The sequence below is a fragment of the Penaeus chinensis genome, chromosome 31, assembly GCF_019202785.1.
Source record: "Penaeus chinensis breed Huanghai No. 1 chromosome 31, ASM1920278v2, whole genome shotgun sequence".
NCBI lineage: Eukaryota > Metazoa > Arthropoda > Malacostraca > Decapoda > Penaeidae > Penaeus > Penaeus chinensis.
In genome coordinates this window covers 26,907,207-26,923,123 of record NC_061849.1, presented here as the reverse complement: position 1 = coordinate 26,923,123, position 15,917 = coordinate 26,907,207, and the positions used below count along the sequence as shown (strand labels likewise).

Below are 15,917 nucleotides of genomic sequence, written 5' to 3'. Positions count from 1 at the left end.
TATATATTGCATATGATTCTTGGTACCTAGAAGTGTGTTGAAGAAATATCTCTCTGACTTCTGCTTCGGATCTCTCCCCTTTCCCGATTCCGACCAAATCCAGCTCGACTTGATTAGCAGTGGTACTATTGGCAAAACAAATATAGACTGGTATTAGATAATAGGCTTAATTTTTGGTAATTTGCATTTAGCTATTGTGATAAATTATATTTTTTATGTATGGAATATGTTAATATTTTATACAACTAAATGATTTATGGATTTCTTTTAGTTAAAAGGAAGATTGTTATCATCATCATCATTATTATTAGTGCTGTTATTATTATTGATGGCATCCTGGAAGGCAGTATGAAGGTATGTGCTGTATGTGTCTTTGACCTAGTTCAACGTCGATAGTGAATCGCACTAGCACGGTCTAATGCGAGATCCTGGGTCAGCAGAACGGAATTGAATTCCCCTACTAGACTGAAAAGGACTTACTGAGCTTTTGCAAAGGGTATGGGAGGAACTTCATCAACCAAATTTGGGTTGGGAATATTAGGTGAACTTAAGACTGAAGATGTGATACCTTCTAGGGTGAGCGAGAGCATTAAAACAAATGCAATTCATTCGACATTAACCAATTTATAAATTGCTGAGAGCAGGATCCTTTCATGGCTATTGTCACTTCCAATAGGCCCGATGACAATGTCTATGGTAGTGTCTTCTCTAACTTGTCTCTAGAGCAACAGCATCACTTTTGTTTATCTGAGTAATGCCTTTGCTGAAGTTATTGTCTATCTTTTAAGGATTATTCTCAGTGGGTGTTGTTAATTTTGATACTACAAAAACACTGATAATTCCCAATTGTGGCAATGTGACACTAATAACAATATCAACAAATATATCTAATAAGGTGTCCATTCATTTAACTTACACCGAAATAAATTATTAAAAAAAAAAAAAAAAAAATTACCATGATACCTGCATAGCAATATTCAAAGAATTAGCTCAGTGCAACCATTCCCTAGCGGCCATGTAGCTCAGCCATTTGCATTCGCAGCTTTCAGTTCTAATTTGGACGCTGTTAAGGAGAGACTTGTTCACACCCGCTGATCATTACCGCGCTGATAGTCATTCCTCGGAGTAAGGAAATGATGTGCAAAAAAGGTATGGTCATGTTTATGCGGTTTTAATAGATATTGATACATGTATGTGTACACACATACATGTATCACACACACACACACACACACACACACACACACACACACACACACACACACACACACACACACACACACACACACACACACACACATACACACACACACACGCACACACACACACACATCATCATCATCATCATCATAATATTCGTGTTATCACCAATGCAGTGTTTGACGAACTATTTCTTCCCCAAGGGAGAATTTGGTTCTCAACCCATCATATCTACGATAGAATCACTCACTACCGTATTTGACTTACCAAATATATGCAAATCCATGCGTATGCGATGTGCGTGTGCATGTATGCACACACACAAACACACACACACACACACACACACACACACACACACACACACACACACACACACACACACACACACACACACACACACACACACACACACATACACACACATACACACATACACACACACACATACACGCAAATCGCCCGCATGCGAATGTGTGTGTGTGTGTGTGTGTGTGTCTGTGTGTGCATTCATGCACACTCATCACCCGTTCGTGCGCGTGCCGATTTACATATATTGGGTCTAAAACACACAGTAGTGGGTGAGAAATTCGAAACCGAAGTCAGAGATACTGACATCAATACATCTGACTTCGGTTTCGAATTTCCAAGTCAACTTCCACCGAGTGCCCTAGGGGAGTGTGTGTGTAAAACTATAATTATCGCTATCATTACTCATGTATGAGTAGATAGGTAATGTCTATGAAGCTAGTTAGATCCTAGTTACACGTCTTTCAAACGCACAATCAAATTTATATCATGGAATATGCGTAGTATAATGCCTAGGCTGAATGACCTAGAGTTTTATATCCGTAAATATAATACTGATGTTATTTGCGTGCAAGAACCCTTTGCTGCTGCTGCTAAGATGAAAATAGCACCTGCAATTCAGGGATATTATTCATATGTGAATACAGCCATGACTGGATTGTTGACATATGTAAAGGTAACACTGCCACATAAATTAGTTAAATAACTGCCACTGGCTACTTTTCACTGTATAATGTATATGTCAGATACTCCAAATTTCTGGCTAGTTCTCTCTCCAATTTTCACAACCAAAGCACGTTATGTATGGGCGACTTCAATGCAAGGCATCCACACTTTGGAGACAACCAACGTAATAGTAATGGGGAAGAATTCAAACATTTTATCAATAGTAGATCACTGACAGTATATGACACAGAAGCAGAGACTCATTTGGGAGGTGACAGGTTAGACTATGTATTTGGCAAAAATTTAGTTCATGGTTATGTCTGTACTTCACTGGTGCGAGAGTTAGTAACCACTTTGCAATACGAACATATTATACTGTAGACAGCGACTCAGCCCCTAGATCACCTAGGCTCCGAATAATCATCCCACCGGGCCTGGAGCATCACTTCAAGGCACGGGTCTATGACTGGTATAACACCTATGAAGTAACAACTGTTGAGAAATTTGTCACTGACTACTATGACACATGGGTCTGTTCACGAAAACTCTCAAAGAAAAAAAGGCCCCAGACCTCCCATGCACCGAGGTGGATCAATGACCCAATTCTGGCCAAGGAACATAAACGGGTTCAGGAGCTTGCTAATTGCTATAAAGATAATAAGACGACAGATAATCTTTTGCAGTTTCTGAAAGCCAACAAGGAATTCAGAGAATTAAAAACTCGGATTCGTAGTAAACATTGGGAACAATTCCTGCAAAGTATCAATAGTCAAATTTCTGTAGCTGACGTATAGATAAAAAAATAATAGACTGACAGGTAAAGCCCTCACAACACCGCAGTTCCACAGTTGACAGGAACAGGCTAATATGCTGCTAGAGCAGTGGGCTGGAAATTCTCAGGTATACTCACTTCCACAAGGGATAAAAAGTCAGTTCAACAAGTCGAAAATAGATAGAAATTTAAATATAGCAATAGCATGTGCTGCTATTGATCCCTTCGACTTTGTCGAAATAACCGAGTGGGAACTGAGCAATGCCCTTCTGAAAGGTAAGGCAACCGCCCCTGGCGAGGACGGCATTACTTACAGCGTCCTTCGTCACATTGCTCAGGTACCAGGCAACCCACTTTTACATCTGTATAGACTCAGCCTATCACAAGGAATCCTCCCAAGCTCCTGGACTAAAAGCTTAATCATTCCTATACCCAAACCCAATACTGATAAATACAGACCCATTCCCTTGACCTCCTGTCTGTGCAAAGTACTTGAGAGAATAATTCTGAACAGGATGTATCGCATAAATGCTAAGTTATCCCCCAGACTGTATGGATTTCTCCCAGGGCGTAGCAGTCAGCACAGTTTTGCAGAGTACTTAACAAACTCAAACCCAGGCATACAAACCGTATTTCTTGATCTTAAATCTGCTTTTGATATTGCAAACAGGGAAATTATCCTTGAGCAACTAGCTAGCTTTGGTATTCAGGGAAAACTGTTAACGTGGATTCAAATGTATCTATCGAATCGATCGGCTCAGGTTCACTTCAGGGGCATTAAGAGTACTCATACAAAAGTATTTGAACTTGGCAAACCTCAGGGAGGCGTACTTAGTCCCATGCTATTTAATATCCTAATGCATAGATTACTGGGCGATATACCACTTGCAGGCAAAATGACTCCATTATTTGCTATGCCGATAACATTTGTATTAAATCCTCATCCGAGGAGAGAATGCAAGAGATTCTAGATATACTTTCTGCAAGGGCTACTGAGTGTGGCTTGATAATCTCAACTGAAAGAACCAAGGCACTTAACCCAAAGACAATCCCTCTGCCAAGGTTTCATATAAATGACGTTGAGCTAGATCTCTGCCATCAATACAAATACCTCGGGGTGATTGCTAATGATTCAGAGTTCATTTGAAACCTGGAAAAAAGGCTGTGAGAGCGGCTGAAGCCACTTAGGACACTTGTCGGCAAAGACCATGGTATTAATGTCAATATTGCGAGAATCTTTTACTTGTCATACATTAGGTCGGTCATAGATTACCATGCATTGCACCTAGTATTGTTCAAGGAATCAGAGTTGACTAGTCTAGAAAGTGTACAAAATGAAGCCATGAGGATCATTCTTGGTGCCCCTAGAACAACAAGGATTGTGAATATAAGAACAGAACTTAATTTGCCTTCTATTTATGAAAGAATATTATACATAAATACCACATTTAGTGTCAAATCAATTAGAGAACCCCTCCATTGTACAGAGTTCCAAAGACAACTAAAACACAGAATAGAAGAGCTAACCGATTCATACTCAAATCCATGGGTACAAGTAACGTGTAAACATTTAGCTCAGCTGAACATACCCATAACTAAGACCCTACTTGGACGTTCTGTACCACCGTGGAAAATGTCGGATCTAAGTGTATATTATACGACTGCCCCCCAAAAAGACAGTGCCCCCCCTGTTATACTTAGGCAGTATGCACTTGCAATTATAAATGAGCATCTAGAAACTCTTTCCAATGCATATGAATGCTACACTGACGGATCCTTGCAGTCTGGGAGCAGAGCAGGATGCGCTTTTGTTGTATATAAAAACAATGTTTTGCAGCACCTGGATTGTAGGAGGATTCATGACTGGGCTAGCACTATGCAAACTGAGTTAGCAGGAATACTCATGGCCACCGAATTTATATTGAATCAAGGCTCAGGGGTCATTCTCTGCAATTCACAGAGGGCTCTTCAGGCTCTGAATACTCTAGACAAAGGTGCGGGAAATATTGCAAATGACATCAGGATAAACGTGTATCGTGCAAAAGAACGAGGCCATAATATACGTTTTGTGTGGGTTCCATCGCATGTTGGAATCCCTAGGCATGATTATGCTGATCGCCTAGACAAACAAAGTGTGGATATAGATCTTGGGATACCTCGTTCTAGGATTTTATACATCATTAAAGCTTCCTTCACATACATGCATATATATTTGTGTGTGTGTATGTGTGCGAGAATGTGTGTGTTTGAATGTATATATACATGGGTATATATACATATATATATATATATATATATATATGTGTGTGTGTGTGTGTGTGTGTCTGTGTGTGTGTGTGTGTGTGTGTGTGTGTGTGTGTGTGTGTGTGTGTGTATGTTTGTGTGTGTATACATATACATATATATATTTATATATGTATATGTATTTATATATGTATATATGTTTATACATATATATGTACACACACACATGTGTGTGCGTGTCGATAATAATGATAGATCAGCAGGTATTACCGTGTTTTCATCTCTAACGATTATGTTTACGACTCTCGTAATTAGTCATACAAGGCGACGCAGGATAGTGTGTGTGTGTGTGTGTGTGTGTGTGTGTGTGTGTGTGTGTGTGTGTGTGTGTGTGTGTGTGTGTGTTTACTGTTTAACCTGTTTAACTATTCACCCCCACATGTCCATTTGAAGCCTCAAATGAGTGGTAAAAACTCTCGCATCATGAGCAGGTAACGTGGCACTTGAAGGACTATTTGCATTATTTCCTGCAGTCTTGTTAAACATCGTGGCTGTGATGAAGGATTCACAAAATAAAACGTCAAAATGCCCTACTTTGAGTGCAGCCGTTGACAACTGGGATAAACAAGCAGACTGAAATAGTTATTTTAGTAGAGTAACAATAATATTTGGCATTGCAACTGTCTCATTGCCAGGTTCTGCCATAATAGCATAATGATGGATAATTCTGTTATATACACGGCTGATGTAAAGAATCTAAACTCTGAGTCCAGTGTAACTTCGGCCCCTGTGTCTGGCTTTCTGATTTACTAGTGCTTTGGATTGTGCTATATGTAACCCTTAAATAGCGGACATAGAGAAGCGAGAAGACCCTCTCATTTGCACAGTCCGAGCCTTCTCCCATAGAGACTTAATTTTATGTCACATACTGTTACACGGAGACTGGGACAATTAGTAAAGGTAACTGGTAATTTATCCCTATCATTGGAAAGAAAAAATCTAAGTGGATAGCCCTTGTAACCGAGAGTGTTATTTGATCTCAGCATGTCCATACCAACAAGCGCATCACTGGGAAACTTAATACCGACAACAGTGTACACTTGTGAGCGAATGTATTATGGTAATTGTGTCTTGCTTGTCCTCATTTCCAGAATACATACCCTCTTTTTTTTTTTTTTTTTTTTTTTCCTTGGCAATTAAAATACCATAGCCTTGCCGACGGTAGGGTGCATACAGTATCATTACCATCAAGTGCTGCAGTCACTACTTCTAAGTTTGTGGAAAATTGTGAGTATTTTGGATCAAACCTTAAATAACTTGTTTAATTTATGCTCCCAATTCGAGGCAAACTCAACACGAGTTTGTCTTTTGCTCCCCAAGTTGTTCTCCTGCAGTCAGAATGGGAGTACCTCGTTAACTGTTCTTCATAAAAGCAACCGGCCCATCAACTAGTGGAAAGTTGATGACAAGCTGGATCTCCCTTGCAGTGGATCTTTGTTGTTTAGATGCTAGGGTAGTTCTCAGTGACCTGTAATTGTATGTGACAGATCCATTGAACAAGTATATGGGAGTTTAAATGTGTGTGTTTATATATATATATATATATATATATATATATATATATATCTTAGTATATATATATCTTAGTATATATATATATATATATATATATATGTGTGTGTGTGTGTGTGTGTGTGTGTGTGTGTGTTTGTGTGTGTATCTGTGTGTGTGTATATATATATATATATATATATATATATATGTAAATATACACATATATATATGAATATATATAGGTATGTATGTATGTATATATGTATCTATACATATGTACATATATTTATATATCTATATATATATATGTATGTACAAATACACATATATACATATATATGTATATATATCAATATACATATATATATATGAATGTATATGTATGTATCTATACATATATACATATCATTATATAATTATAAATGTATATGTATATATATATATTTTTTTTCATTCCACTGCAAGACATAGGCCTCTCTCAGTATACTACTGAGAGGTTATATGGCAGTGCCACCCTTGCCTGACTGGATGACCTTCCTAATCAACCGCGGTTCGGTGCGCCAACACTTGTGCCACGGCGGTGACTTCCCCTACGACACCTGCGTTTGATTTCTCAAGGCGATATGTCATTTTCTCGGGCTCGAGTCAGCAGTCAGAGCGCAGGCATTTTTACGACCGCCGCGACGGGGAATTGAACTCGGGACCACGAGGGTCGGAGTCCAGTGCTCTAACCATTGGACCATCGCGGCAGTCATATATATATATATATGTATGAGTGTAGTAATATTCTCTTTATTCAACATAAATATAGTTTACATTATTCCGAAGTTAAGGAAATAAATCAGTTGAAAGCCTTGACTATTTTTGTGAAAATCTATTATGCATAGAAATTTATCTAAAACATTTTTGTATGTCTGTGATATATATATATATATATATACATACACACATGTATATATATACATATATATGTATGTATGTATATAGTATATATACATATATATATGATTTTTTTTATAAACAGAAAAGAATCCTTGCTACACAACCAAGCATTCGAAATATCTTGCACCACCTTGTAGAGTAAATAAAAGATGTGTTGAGTTGTGTTAGACTGTAATTTATTGAGACGGTCCATAGTTCAACCCTGACTCTGAATATGGTAATCGATGACTGGAAATTATTAGCGAGTACTGAGAAATTTCACCCTGTAATCAGTTTAATCGAATAAGTGATCGATTACGCCCACTGCCACTGTTCATTATACACGCTTAGAGTGGAGATCCATGACATTCCTCAACCCATTTCAGGATCCCAACCAGCAGTTAAGAAGTCCTTCCTAATGTTCCTGGTGGTGTGCCTGGCTTCGCTGCCTTTCCTGGCTACCGTCCTCAAACACTCCTTCCAGCCTGTGGTTCCTAAAAGCATCAGGAAGATCCCAGTGCCTCAGGCCGTCCAGATAAGGAATCCTATATTCAAAAAGAGCTGTTACAACTACGCCAATATCACTGCAACGAATGTGTGTTGCAAGATGAAGAGGTATCATTTCTCCGATGTTCAGAAGTGCGTGCAAACTTTCAGTGCTACACGGAAGTGAGTTTACCATTGATTGTGTTTTGTGAGAGCTGTCTGGTGGATGCAAAGTTTGCTGGGATGCAGTCACTTCATGCAATATGTCACACGTAGTGGTCTAGTTTCTGTTAGGATTTGCCATGGGTAATGTGATCGAAGCTCCTCTCTTTCCTAAGTATGACTATATATCTGCATATAAGCCAATTAATGAAGGCATTTTATCAACCCCAATATTATCCATTGCAGTTATCGCAAGCCTTTATACAGTCCTCAGCATGTGAACTCCAGCTCAAAGGAAATTATTCATATTGTGTTTGTTGGAGACTCTCACATGCGCTATCTGTTCGCAGCTGTGTCCTTACGACTTGCAAGTCCAAAACTGCGATTCAGAAACAGAAAAGAGAAGGTGCCCACAGCCGAGAAATGTCAACAATGCACGGCAGATTTGAATATAATCAGTTCTTAATTTTTTTTTCCTGAAATACTGAAAAAATGGGGAATATTTAGGATTCCATTAATGAAATCAGGGTATACTTTTTCTCTTCTCTACCTTCCTCCCTGATTTGTGTTCTTCGTCAGGTCTCTCCCTATCTATTCCTTGTGACCTCTCCTTCAGTTCTCACTCCCTGACCCCTTCCTGTGTCTAGCCAAAGCCTATTATATCAAAACTCCCATTTCTTGCCAGCGCAGAAGTGGATGAACGGAGTGAGAGCATTGAAACGGATGAGGAGTAAACGTTTTCTGATCACCATTCTCGAGACGAAGCATCTGTCCCTTCCCATCCGTGTCACCTACTACGCGGACTTCTTTCTCGAAGGGTTGCCGCACCTCATGGACCTCTGGGAGAAGGGCGAGGAAATCAAGCCAACCGTTGTTGTCATGGGTATGTTAAGGGAGATTCTCTCTAAAGCCATTTTCCTGAATAAAAACAAAATTATATATTGAGAGCTTATATCCATACCCCTGTGCAAACACACGCATACACATGCTTGAGTGTGAGTATGTGTGTTGATGCATATCAAATATGATTTAAACATTCCATATCCATGTTTATATAATGTGGAATTCACTTTGACTCGCAGATTCCGGTCTTCACTTCATGACAAAGCGACCAGACAAGAAGGCAATCCCATATGAGGAGTCACTCAAATATCTGGTGCCCTATTTTACTCGCCTTGCTGCCACTGTACCTGTCTATTACAAACTCACTGACGACCTGCAGGTAATGCCATAATTAGTAAGAAACTAATTATCTTTATAAAGTTGAGAAAGGTCTTCAGGCTCAGTGCAATCTGGCTGCCTTTGCTGCACTAGTTTGCAGAGTTGCAGAATATGAATGCAACGGCCACACATTTGGTTTTATGATTCATGAACATAGATAAGGAACAGTCTCGTATATTTCTTCATTTTATGTTTGCTTTAATAAAAGACGCACCCCCCCCCCCCCCCCCACACACACATACACATATATATAAATATGTATGTGCGCGCGCACACACACACACACACTAAAGAATTTAGACATTTTTCATGCCCGGGGTAGCAAAGGAGGCCGTCACATTCACCGGCGCATACCCGTACTTCGGACAAGGAACATGGAAAGGAAGGCCCAGCCAGCTAAACCCTACCGACATTTTGAAGTTCCCCGACTTTGGTACAGTTTCCCAAAGATCTTCATGTCCAACGTCGCATTCCTCAACAACAAAATAGACGAGCTGCACACAATCATCACTTCTGAATCACTGGGAATTGTAGCCATCACAGAGGCGTGGCAGATCCAGGCTGATACCATACATATACCTGGCTACAGCATGTTCTATCGCCTCCGCACAAACAAACGGGGAGGAGGGGTCATTCTACTGATCCAAAATGTCCTCTCATCAAGTCACTATCAACAGCCAGAAGTCGGTCGTGATGTAGTTCGACTTCTCCACCAACCCTAGACCCGTGCGCATCCTCACGCTGGACGACCTCCCGCTCGACGCAGTCCATTCCATCAAGCTGCTCGGCGTCACCATCGACGAAAAGCTCTCATGGACGCAGCACGTCAGAGACATCGTGAGGTCTGCCTCGTACAGGCAAGCATGTGAAGTCCCTTGGCGTTCCACTTCCGGAGCTTCAGAATATCTACAGACTATTCATCATGCCTAAATTGACCTACAAAGTACCTGAGAATAGTTCCATCCAGGCTGGTGGGAGGTGCACTACTTCATATGCAACTATGCATATACGCAAACCAGTGTCAAAGAGCAGTCAAAAGTTAGTTCAGCAAACTATCTGCACACAACGCAACAGGTAGCCCAACTTATAATTTATTTTGTAGTAATGTTACACGTAGATGACATTTCAGTTCCCTATACTAACAAGAGTCACAAAAGCTAACTAGAGAAGCGGACCGTAAACATTTTTTTTCAGGTCTGCAACGTCAAGGGCTGTGTCGAGTAAAAATATTGTTCTTGCACACGACAAAGACTATTGGATACCCTGCAAGAGAAGAGACACGGATTGCAAAAAGAAGGTGACTCGAAATTTTATACTCATGCTTGGCATACTTGACGAAAATGGCTAATTTGCTGGAAACCGTCAAAAAAAAAAAAAAAAAAAAAAAAAAAAAAAAAGCTAAAAGAAACACAAATTTCAGTTTCTGTGGGAATATATTAACTATTTGCTTACACAGATACTATTGACTGGGTAGTGGCTTATAACAATCAGAATCCTGCTCATACATATAACATAGCATAAAATAAACAAATGATACTGGTAAGCAGCAAGATAAGAACATTGTTGCTCGTAGTAAAAATAGTAACACAAGCCTTTCCGCAGATGACAGCTGATGTTACGCCAGGTGTGAACCTTGCAATAGTACACACACACACACACACATATATATATGTGTATATATATATATTTATATATATGTATGTGTGTATGTATATATATAAATATATATATATACATACACAGATGTATAGATGTATATATATGTATATATACATACAGACATATATATGTATATATATACATATATATGTTCATATGTATGTTTATATGTATATATATATTAGTTATATATATACACATCTATAACTACTATATATACATATATGTATATATTGCGGTAGCCGAGTGGTTAGAGCATCGGACTTATACACACATACATATATATAGATTGAAAGTAGTTATATATATATATATATATATATATATATATATATATATGTATATATATACATATACATATACACATACATATATTTATTCATAAATATATATACAAATACACATATGTATGTATCTATATGGATATCTATATATCCATATATATATATATATATATATATATATATATACATATATTTATATATTCATATATATAGATTTCGCCTGAACACTGATTCCATAAACAAAATGCATTCTACATTATATGTTTCAAGACAGAACATTAGTTGAATGCGAAGGCGCAGTAGGGTTACAATGAATATGTAGATATTTTCACTTGATACTCTTTATGATAATGAATCTTCATAAATTCCTGAATATTCATTCGTAGCTAATCCTTATATATGCTAAACAAGAAAGAAAATATGCCCGATAGTATATGACGTCCCAACGACATCTGGGAAATCCGAGGTAAAAGCGAGGCTGCCACGCTGATACTTTTTTGAAGATGGACGCAAGATATTGTGAAATTGTACAAAGAGGCCGCATCACTGGGACGAGGGAAAGTAATTTATCTTCCAGTGAAGTAACCAGAGAGCCGGTTGTCTCCCGCTCGATGGTATACAGGTGAATAAGGTAGGAGGAGGAGGGCTAAGGCAGCTAAAATTCATATAAAGACCTACGGCTCCCGCAAAACGACTACATGCAGATGAGCTTCATCACAGAACGTTCCCGAAGAGAGGTTGAACAAACGACATTGCCAGCATCACCTCCAGTTCGCTCAACGTCCAAATTGTGTTCTATAATGAATAGTATGTAGCATGTCCTCTGTTTATTTAGTCGGTATTTGGTGTCAAAAAGAAAACAAAGAGTGGTATCAGCCGATACCACTCTTTTACGTTGCCCGCTACCGTTGCTTATGTCGCGAGATGGTAAGTATTCACTCTCGCAACAATTATGGCGCGGCTGATACAGGTGCTCACTTACAATGACCTCCGTTCCACATTTCTGCGATACCTCATCTACTCTGTCCATTTATATCTGTAATCCGCTCTCAGTTTCAGCAACCTGCCTTGCTCATCTGTAAACGTTACATCTTTTAATAATTCTGCAACATTCACTCCCTTATTTTGTCCTGCAATCCTACTACCATCCTCTCTCTCTATATTGAAAATAACAGAGGGGACAGTGTACCACATCCTCTCTTAAAACCAAACTGTGTTTTGCTGATGTGTTCCCTAGCCTTTTTTTCTAGTCTTTTATTCAGTACCCTATTAAGATCTTTGACGCATTATATATATATATATATATATATATATATATATATATATGTGTGTATATGTATGCATATATATAAGTATATATGCATATATACATATATACATATATATTTGGTTAAGGATATATATATTTGCGTTGGGTGTTACTGAAACAACGGTAATTTATAAGTGATTTTAGAACGTAACTCTTGGATCACTGTGTATATTGATAAAGATGGTGTTATGAAATAGTGATAGGCATAAATATAAATAGTGATGTACATATAGAGATATATAGAAATAACTAAATATATATTTACATATTATATACATACATTCATACATATACATGTGTGTGTGTTTATATGCATACATATATGTAAAGTACAGTACTCCACACATGTAAACAACACGGCTCCTTCCACTTGTATTTACAGGCAGCCAGGATTAAAAAAGCCAATATGAGCCAGACTCTCACCAAGCTGTACAATGAAATTGCTGTCCGGGAACTACAGGGAACTGGCGTAACCCTCTGGGACAGCACACTACCTTTGTCTGTCCAGTACAACGATGCTTGTGTAAATATGAACAAAAATACACCACCTATGTTCAACTGGAAATGCAGTGATCTCAGTCACCTCGGTTACATCGTCGTGGAACAGTTTGCTGACATGGTGTACAACGCTGTCTGTAACAAATATTTGGAACTTGACGAGGATCATTGCGCCCAAGAGGAAACGCCACGTCTTTGAAGTGGATACATGATGAAAAGGACGTTATGTAAAGAACAATGCTGCTGTACACCATCGCCCTCTCACTGCACCCAGAAAACAGCGGCGTATTTTTTAACGTACATTCTCAGTATGATGTATCTTTATGTAGTAATTTAGACTTTTTAATTTGCAATCAAGTGCCAGGTACTCTTTTTGGTCATTTAATCGTTAATCCTAATGGCCTTGGAAGACCACCTTGTATTATGTTATATATGAAGAACCAAGGACAAGTTGAAGGAATGCACAGACTTTAAAACGAACAGGAAATCATAGGTGAATTGACAGTTTGGAAAAGGGTATGTCCTGTACCGTATAAATCTTAAGTTATGGTCTAAATTTTATCCTATACTAGACTTTGTTCATGAAATCAGTCCAAAAAATATATATATATCCTTAACAGGGGAGTAAAAAATTAAGGACGAATCTACTGGAAAAATACATATCAATAAGGAGTAGCTAACAGATAGAAAATGCTCACCAAGATATTACTTACTCGCCCTCTTAAATATTCTCTATGTGACGGGCTAAAAAAAAAAAAAAAAAAAAAAAAAAATGGCACGGCAAAGTGAACGGTATTGTTTGGTACCTGTAGCAATATCAATAAATAGCAGATGCGGCAGTGTACATTCATGCTTTCTGATTCTTCATCCATGATTCTGACCACTGCCTCTTGCTTCATATGAATTTCACAAACCAATCTTCCATCGCGCCGGTCTATTCCAAGGTCTTTCAAAATAATATTATCTCAGTCCCCCCTATCAAAAGCTTTCCCACAGTCCAAAAAGCAGACATAGAGTTCCTTTCTATGACCTAATATCTTTTCACAGAGCTTATGTATGACTGCGATTGCCTCTCTGGTGCCACATCGTGTTTTGTTGATGTAATAATCCCTAGCCTTTCATTCTAGTATTTTATTCAGTACCCTAAAATCACTTATAAATTACCGTTGTTTCAGTAACACCCAACGCACACATATATATCCTAAGATTTTTGACACATGCGTAATATTTATATATAATAGTGTGTGTGTGTGTGTGTGTGTGTGCGTGTACGTGCGTGCGTGCGTGTGCGTGTGTGCGTTTGTGTGTGTGTGTTTGTGTGTGTGTGTGTGTGTTTGTGTGTGTGTGTGTGTGTTTGTGTGTGTTTGTGTGTGTGTGTGTGTGTGTGCGTGCGTGCATACTTACACATATATATACACATACACACAAATGTATGTGTATATATATGTATATATATATATCTTATGCATACACAAACACACACATATATGTGTGTGCGTGCATATATGTATGTATGTATGCATGTACGTATGTATATATATATTTATATATATCGTGTATATGTATACATATATTTATATTTATGTATGCGTGTGCATGTATATATGTGTATATATACTGTGTATACATATGTATATATACATATATATATATATATATATATATGTATATATATACATAGAAAGTGATGTCTATATATAGATATATAAAAATAACTAATATATATACATATATATATGCATACGTGTATATAAATGTACAAAATATATATGTATCTGTATTTATTTACATACGTGTAAATATGAGCACGGTACTTCACATATGTAAACAACACGGTTCCTTCCACTTGCATTGCAGGCAGCCAGGCGTAGAAAACGCAACATGAGCCTGACTCTCACCAAGCTGTACAATAAAATTGCTGTCCGGGAATTACAGGGAACTGGCGTAACCCTCTGGGACAGCACGCTACCTTTGTCTGTCCAGTATAATGATGCCTGTATAAAGAGGAGCAAAAATACACCACCTATGTTCACCTGGAAATGCAATGATATCAGACACCTCGGTTACATCGTCGTGGAACAGTTTGCTGACATGGTGTACAACGCTGTCTGTAACAAATATTTGGAACTTGACGAGGATCATTGCGGCCAAGAGGAAACGCCAGGTCTTTGAAGTGGAAATATAATGGAAAGGAAGGCTGTGTAAATATCAATGCAGTATTGTTTTTTATTATTACCTGCTATATGTCATCGATCACTTAAAGAGTAACCACATTTTATAATCGACTGTGTTCAATCCTTTCAGAAGAAATATGTCACCAATTAAAAATCAGTCTTAAAGGTACACCTTGAAGCACTTTTTCATCAAAACATACGTCATCTGCTAAACTTGCTTGTTGAACTACGGTTCGCAGTGCTATCTATTAGGGCGTCTTAATACAATATTAAAATTTGAGCCAAATCTCTAATGCGCATCCGCAATGGCTGCGTCCAGGATTAAATTTAATTCACCTCTGGACCAGACTTTAATTTTGAGCTCAAATCTTAAGGCGGCTTCTGTATGCAACATAAAGGTTAATTCCGGATTAAATTTAATCCAAATCCACAGTACTTGCACAGAAGACGCAAGACAC

General features: G+C 38.2%; 1 protein-coding gene across 1 annotated transcript; it reads left to right on the top strand.

Moving 5' to 3' along the window:
* The first annotated feature begins 1,062 nt into the window (after positions 1–1,062).
* LOC125042217 lies at positions 1,063–14,406 on the top strand. The gene is made up of 6 exons (XM_047637720.1): positions 1,063–1,149; positions 8,053–8,335; positions 8,561–8,720; positions 9,005–9,197; positions 9,397–9,536; positions 13,170–14,406. The coding sequence occupies exons 1-6, from the start codon at positions 1,134–1,136 to the stop codon at positions 13,482–13,484; spliced, it is 1,107 nt and encodes a 368-aa protein (XP_047493676.1). The 5' UTR covers positions 1,063–1,133; the 3' UTR covers positions 13,485–14,406.
* The last annotated feature ends 1,511 nt before the right edge of the window (positions 14,407–15,917 follow it).